Genomic DNA, 8,378 nt, shown 5'->3' on the forward strand with positions numbered 1-8,378 from the left:
CCTCGAGGGGCTACAAGACTCAATCCCTCAAGCAAGAGTAAAAAGGGAAAAGTGCAGAAATAAAATACATCAAAATAAAATGATCATACTAAAATCAGAAATACATCGGGTAAATCGTAGCCGTAGATCTACGGCCACGTCGACGGTAGACTTTCCAACTGATGTCCCCATCAGAGGGAGGTATTGTTAGGCCGGTTCTCACTGAATCGACCCAGTCAACCCAAGGGGGCCGGCTCTTGTTTATAGGAGGCGGACAAAACAGCCCCCCTTTGACTTTGCCACCCAAGCTAGTGGACCCCACTAGGCAGCCAATTAGGGAAGGAGAAGGGGGCGGCTAGGTTTGGGAGGGAAATTTAGAATTAAGAGTTTGAAATTAGGGAATTAATGTATTAAATAGTAAGAGTTGTTCAAGGTTAGGGTTATGCTTGTTTTGTGACTGATTTTGAAGTTCTTGTTCTTAGTGTCTTGGACCCTAGATTCATCTAGCGATTGGGAGATAACGATCCTCATCTCGAATTGAGGATCAATTGTATCTTGCTTTGTTTCTTCCGTTAGTTTTATTTCATCAATAAACATTGCTATTTGTTGATTTTCCCATTGAATTCGGTGAGAAATTTGCTGTTTTCATCTCTCTTGTTAGGGTTTCCTTGAATTCTTCAAGTATTTCCTAACAGAATATTACCTCGATTAGTTATTGAAATATTAATTTTGATCTCATAGATGAGGTTGGTAGTCTTCACTTTTGAGTATATTTATTTGACGGCCTTCCAAACTTATTTTGCGATAGAAATGAACATATATGATCCACTAATTTTAGGTGTCATGGTATTTCATAACCATAGCATGACTATAAAATCTACTTCATCCAAAAGTAAAAAAGTGTGGATCCTTTAGCTCAAAAGGAAGATCCATAAGGTGATAGATATTTCCCTTTCTTTTCATAGCCTTCACAAATTACGACCACTTCAAATAATTTCTCTCATTCAAGCGATATGAGACTTGAAGCCCTAGAGTTCTCCATTACTTTTATCATTCATGATGGTTGAGTAATAGGAAGAAAGTAAAAAAATTAGATATAATAAATAGAAGGATGGATCTGAACAAAAATGAAATATAATAAAGGTTGGAAAAAGGAAACCCTAATCTCGTTGTGATACCACATAAAAAAATAAAAAAGTAGAAAAAATATTTGAAATTTATTGCTTGATTTTGTACAAAGTTTACAAAATTATATAAGCATTTTCAAAAGACTTCCTACTGGAAAAAAAAAATTCCCCAAGAGAGGTCAACGGCTATAAGAGAAAGAAGAGGCATATAGATTGCACTCTAAAGGCCATGAAAGGATTGATCTGATGATTAAAATCCTTAATTTGTGTGCTCAACAATCCTTGTCATGATTAATTGATTTGTAGGTCCCACGGTCATTGAACAAGAAGTAATGAGATTGAATGGTCTGTTAAAGGCCATTATTTATGTTCAAGAAATATGAGTCATGGTTAATATTCGGAAGACCAAGCAACTATTCTCAATTTTCCATCACCCCATATTAACAAATATGCTGGGGGAGTAAATGGAAGATTAGAAGACTTTGATGCTTGATTAGTGACCAAACTTCTATATAAGGCCAGATCTTATCAGTTATTGAGCTTACCTATATCTATTCCATCAATAGGATGTAAACTGAGCCCATTCCATCTTATTATCATATGTGAACCACATCAATCCATTGATATGGTTGAGATCCCCATTTCTTCTAAGACTAGTGAGTCTACATCCATATTTGCAAAGCACATGCATGATCTTCATGCTAAAGTTTCAATAAAAAATTGCAGTAAATTATAATTAGTACAAACTGGCCGTTAACCATCTAGGCAATTTATTGAATGTTCTGATTGTTCAACTTCATCTTGAGAGATTTTTGCCATACTCTCATGAAATTATAAACAAGGATTTTAGAGCCTTTCAAAGTCATAAAGAAGATAAAAATCAATGTATAGTAACTAGATCTACCTGAGAATAATGTTTAGCAATGATGACTCTAACTTTTTACTGACGCTTGATCATGATACTTTTCCTCCTCCCTCTTAGTGAATTTCATCATCATCATTTTCTCCCACTTCTGAGATATCAATTATCCGTAGGTCTTATGATGCCTATACACCCTTGCTGATTCAATGCTTAAGATCATATGTTCTAGACTATTTCTTGGATGATTAGATTGCTCACCTCTGATGCTAGAGTTCTAAGATACCTTGTTCTACGGAGACAATTCTCACGTCTGAAGGATTAATGAGTATTACAACAACCCAATATGAAATTGGAGGAGCTGCACCAGGACTTTCATTCGTCAAAGACAAATTCTAGAGGCTGTTGTATGGTAACTAATCAAGCATTGAAATAAGGTGATTGCTAGGACTACATTTGTTGTACGATATCGTTATTATTGCTAGCCAAGGTGATTGCTAGTTTTGTTCACATTCAACATAGGTTTAGAAAGCAAGTTATCTTGAATAAAAATAGTTGAGAACTCTTCATGCATTAGCATAAAGGTTTACCCAATCCATTCCACATTGATACTAGGATGAACAATAAAAAGGAAAATAAGAATTTGACTCCAAAGAACCACCCACCACAATCAACAATCTTCCCAATCCATGACCTCCAAATTAGTGACTTATTGCCAATTTGGGTCCAATTTTGACTCGAAAATGACCGGACCAAATATAGTCAATACAAACACGACACATTTACTAAATGATGCAAAAAATTCTAATGCAAACCTAACTTGATATAAATCAAACACAAACCAACATAACATGAAAAATATTGTAAGTTGTGAGTCTCGTGACAAGTTAATGTCAATCATACACAAAATGAACACACTAACTCAGAAAAATAATAAAAATATACAAGTTCATGAGTTTTTTGTAAAAAAAAAAGAATTAAATAGCAAAGTTTTTATTTTTTTATTTTTTGTTGAATTGAATCTAACTTGCTTTTATGGAGTCACTTATGCTGACTCAAAACGACCCAAATATTACATGGGCTGACTAAAATCTGAATTTTTTGTGTCGGATTTTATATTGGTATCGCTACTTATAAATAAATAGTTAGAAAAAGGGGATAGGATATGTGCTGAAATAAGGAATCATAAAAAATAAAAGTAACAAAATTGATGAGAAATGAATTAAACCAAAGTGTAGTCTAAGCACCGAGCCAAAAAGGTTTGCATATTCGTTAAATAAAGGTTTTTCCAAATTTGCGTCACACTTCAGTATAATGAAAATTATGTTGTCGGAAACCATTAGAGAGCACAAAGGTCTAAACAGAAATAAGTTATACCGTGTAGCATTGATGAAACACTCCCCCGGCTATAGTAGTCATATACTATAAGCTTTTCATCCTTTGAGTAGTAATAAGCCTTCAACTCCACCACATTCTCGTGCAAAACCTGACCCACCACCTCCATCTGCATCACAAAATCCTTTTTCCCAACCGAAACTTCCTTGAGCCTCTTCACCACCACAATCGTGGTGTCCTCCAACACCGCTTTATATGCTGCCCCGTGAGTACCTTTCCCAAGCACCTCAGCTGAAGCCCTTAACAAATCTTCCAAATCAAATGCAAAGGTACAACCTTCAAAGAAGACAAGCTGGTTATTCTCATCCTGACTCACAGCCCCAGCCTTCTCCGGAGACTCATGGCCTTTTGATTCCTTCCCTGAGGCAATAGTCCTATTATGCTTCCACAAATAACACAGCACCAGTAAGATGGTAGAGGCCACGAACATCAGAGCAGTAGCACCAAGTACAATTCCAAGAAGCGCAGATTCAGTAATCTTCCCTTTGGAAACATTGGAATTTGCTGTTGGTGGGTCCGAAGGAGACAATTGTGATGGTAGTAAAGGCGAAGGGCTAGCCGGAAAAACTGGAGTAAGCTCATTGCCTGAAAAGGAGGAATTTGGGAACCTCTGAAGTGATTTTGGGACGCTGCCATTAAGGTGGTTATTGGAGAGATTCAAAAACTGAAGCCTTGGGAGTTGGATTTCCGGAATTCGGCCAGATAAAGAGTTGTTGGAGAGATTTAAAGCGGCGAGTTGAGTGAGATTGGAGATGGAAGCGGGGATGCTCCCATTAAAATCATTATATGAGAGATCCAACAGCGTAAGATTCTTCCACGCCGAAAAATTAGTTGGGAGAGAACCGGAGAAGCTGTTGAGCTGAAGGTGTAGTCCCGTTAGAGCAGCAAGGTTGACAAAATCGGCCGGGAAGGGGCCAGTGAGACCATTGGCACGAAGACTCAAAATGAGGAGCCCAGTGAGTCTGCTGAGCGTATTCGGAGGTATTCGGCTGTTGAGCCCGACCCCAGGAAGCCTAAGCTCGACGACCCGGGAGCGATCTCGATTACAGAACACTCCCCTCCAGTTTCCACACACCAAAGTTCCTTCTCTCCAGTTCAGCGAGTGGCCGTGCGGCACCTCCGCAAGGAAATCGAGCAGCGCTTGCTTATCTTCCACTGGCTCAGCGATTCCAATCGACAAAAAGTAGAAAAAGAGCAGGAAGACCCGCGATGACCAAATCCGAACTTCCATCTCCAGCCAAGATAGTCCAATCACGGCTTCTGAGAGCGAAAGATAGAAATTGGAAAGCAGCAATCCCTCAGCCTAAGAAACTCCAAAGAAGAAGAAGCTTGCAAGCTTTCGCCATGGAAGTCAAAGGGGGAAAACGACCGTGATGCACACTCAAACCCTAAGAATGGCAACGATGGAGGGCTTTGCTTGCAGTAAATAAGAAGAGAAGCGTCCACCAAACGCATCTGATATTGCTTGGCAAAGCGGCATTGGAAGCAATCATTCATAGGAGAAATAACTATGAGGAGAAGAAGATGATAGAATATAATAATTAATGTCCAAATGCAACACAAATGGAGAAAGAGAGGAAAAATCGTACTTAATCCGCAGAAGGCAACCACCATGTGAGAAAGAGCAAAACGCGGGGAATTTGAAATTGCTACGAGGAAGAAGATGGGGAGAACGAGGAAAGAGGGCCTTCGATGCCCGCCATCTCCCAGCTCAAGATGGCGGAAATATACGAGGCGCTCAAGAAACCGCTAATGTTATTTATTTATTTATATATTATTTCGAAGCTTTAAGCACCTCTATTTTCTTAAATTATAATTTATAAAATTAACTTCGATCAGTCCAATTTTTAAGAGAATAAGAGACTCTAACTATTATTTTTTTATATTTATTAAATAAAAAATATTGGACTCTAAAGCTGGAGGGATCAAATCAACGAATATCTGCCGTTTGATTTGACCTTTAATTGAACGATTGATAGATATGTAGCCGTGCAATTTAACTGAGCTGGTAATGGGGCCGGCGGGCGGCGGTGACCGAGTCACAGACAGCGCCACGTGAAGGAAAAATCACCTGTGGGGCCACCGAAACGTTTCTGCTTTTGAACAAATATGTCTGAGCTTGGTAACCTAACGCGACGATTTATAAATAAAAAATAACGAAAATAAATGAACATTTACAGAACAAACCTCCGTCGCGTTAGTGGTTGGTAATTTAAAACCAAGTCCAACTATTGTGTAATCGCACATAAAAAAAATAATCAAAATCATATTTAAAAATATTTATACTTCAGTTCTATTTTATTTATTTTTCTTATACTAATAATAAAAAAAACTTAATTCATTAGAATATTAGACTTGCACTATCTAACAAATTTTAATTGTAGATTGGTTAGAAAATATTAAAAATTACATTTCTTTCTTAGATTTAGATAAGAAAAATTACATTTTTTTCTTAGATTTAGATAAGAATTTGATTATTAACAGAACACAATGGAGAAAAATAATTCATATAGCCAACCGCACATAGTTGGATAAAGGCTTGTTGTTGTTGTTGTTATTATTATTGATTCATAATTTTATGTATGAACTTTTCGTGAACTCTAGCATTTATTTATTTTTACTCTATTCTTCGATAAGAAGCATTGCTTAACTATTGGGATCCACGGATCAACTCCTCTGTCGCTATTAATTGACTATACATTGACTTATATGAGATGGTCTATTCATGTCAGCCACATTTATTTTGTACAATGCTAAGACGTAAAATGCATACTCTACTGACTTAAATTTTTTGGCATGTGACTAGCATGTTGAGAGATTAGAGAGACATAGATTTGCAAATCTGATTGCTAATTTAAAAGTTCAATTAAATTGGAATATCAAATTGCTAGCTAATTATTGCAAATTCTTATATCACCTATTACAAAGTGAATTTACTTTTTATAGTAGTGTATAAATAAATAAATTATTATTATTATTATTATTAACTAATAAATAAATATTATTCATATTATAAATAATCATTTAAAAATGAATTTTATAGACATAATATATGTTATGAACTCATGTGTACCTCAACTTTTCTCTTTAATCCCAAATCATTTTGAAACTCTTTCTTATTATTGTTTATATATATATTTTTTGAGTTTTCTTATGTTAAGTGCTCATATGGAATGGTGGGGCCATATAAAGATGTTTCATGGTAGTTTGGGGCAAATATTTATAATAAAAATTTCATGTTAATTTAAATTAATTGTTTTAAATATAAATTAATTTTTTTATTAAATGGAATTATTTATTATTTAATCTTTAATATTTGTAGTAATTGAACCGGTTGGTTCAGTGAACTAGAACCGACAGTTTGATCGATCGGTTCAATCCGGTTTGATGCAGAAGCAGTTTTCAGAGTGGACCAGACCGACCTTGTGGCTGGATCCGGTACAAATTTTAAAATATTGATTAGAACCATAATTATTTAAGTTTTATGGTTAAGTTTTTCCCTTGAATGGATTGTGGGAAAATGATCATATCATGAATGACTATTCCTATTTTGTTTATTCAGTATGACGATAAAATAAAAAATTAGAGTGGAATAATCTAAAAATTAACCAAATCTATTATATTTTATTAACTATAGTTTGGTTAGTAACATTAACAATTTGGATGGAATTATAATTTTCTATTAAAACAATCAAGATGCAATATTAGACAAATTCATTTAAAAAATGGATTTAGAGTTTTATATTGTTTAGATGAATCAATCGAGTTTTGGACTTAGTAGATTGCAGACTTGAGGAGCAATGATTTGTTAAATTAGGCACCCCTAGCCCCTATTTGTAGGTTCATGGTAGTGTTTATCATTATATGAAAAGCTATAGTTAAGCTTAATAAGCTATGCAAAATAAAAAATACAAAGCAAATTTCGAATGGTTGATTGCAATAAAACTATATAATATGTGATGAAATACAAGTAAAACAAATTTTAGTAATTGATTAATGTTGTTGTTAGATGAAGCTATCGACTTAGGCTTCGTTTGTGATGTCTTTCTTATTGTTTCTTAAAGCAATTTTTTTACACTAGTAAACAAGTTTAAGAAGCAGTAAGAAAGCCGTCGCAAACGAAGCCTATTGGATGAAATCATTAACAATGTCTGAATCAGGGAGAAATAATTTGATGCCAAATACGTTTTAAATTGACTTCAAACGGCTTCTAGTGAATTAGTAAACTAGAGATTCACTTCGCATGTATTCTTCGTTCTCCTTTTTAGGAGGTTTTCTAGACAGATGCTTAGTTTTTCTTGTTTTTCTATAAACTTGGTATGTAAATAGCTGAATCAAAGGTTCTAGGTTTTATTTTATAATGTATTTTTTAGAGAGCTGTTTGATTCTTAATGGAGCTTGTAATACTTAATTTTTATTTAATGCGTAGGCCCCTCTAATGATTTATCTCCAATCTATAAGCTTATATGAATTAATGTAGTTAAATCGTGACCCTGATGGAACTCAAGTTGGAGGAGACGAGGTTGTGACTAGTTCATCATTGGAGTTTCTATTTAGCTCACTTATCTATCCTATAACTTTGGGCCATGTTGCATGGAATAACTGTTGATCAGGCTTGAGAATTCTCTAAAGATTTTTGTTATCACAACTTCAAAATATATTGAATTTAAAAGCTCAAATTGATATAGCCCTACTAATTTATCAAATTTGGCGGGCTTTGTTGATTGTTCATTGGATTTAAAATTCATGCCAACTCATAGTAAATTTTAAAAAGATATTTGAAATTCAATTTCAGAAGTAATAACTATAATTATAAGTTTTTTTTTTTTTTTTTTTTTTTTTTGCAAAATGGAAACGATGTAATTTAAATGAAATAATTTGTTATGGGTGAGGTTTCAAATTTTATATTCTCATAGCTAAATTTTTATCACTATTATTTAAATAAAAATAATGATTTGAACCAATATTGTTATTAGAAGTTTAATTATCAGTATATGTTAGAGTAAATTAATTAAATC

General features: G+C 34.5%; 1 protein-coding gene across 1 annotated transcript; it reads right to left on the reverse strand.

Moving 5' to 3' along the window:
- Positions 1 to 3,342: 3,342 nt before the first annotated feature.
- On the reverse strand, positions 3,343 to 5,292 carry LOC110116485 (probable inactive receptor kinase At4g23740; the record flags this gene model as incomplete). Its single annotated transcript, XM_020850054.2, is given in 2 exon segments — positions 3,343 to 4,868; positions 4,950 to 5,292. A coding segment is annotated over 1 exon segment (1,249 nt), but the record flags the coding sequence as incomplete, so codon positions are not given.
- Positions 5,293 to 8,378: the final 3,086 nt, after the last annotated feature.

The sequence above is a fragment of the Dendrobium catenatum genome, unplaced genomic scaffold, assembly GCF_001605985.2.
Source record: "Dendrobium catenatum unplaced genomic scaffold, ASM160598v2 fragScaff_scaffold_370, whole genome shotgun sequence".
NCBI classification, from domain to species: Eukaryota; Viridiplantae; Streptophyta; class Magnoliopsida; order Asparagales; family Orchidaceae; genus Dendrobium; species Dendrobium catenatum.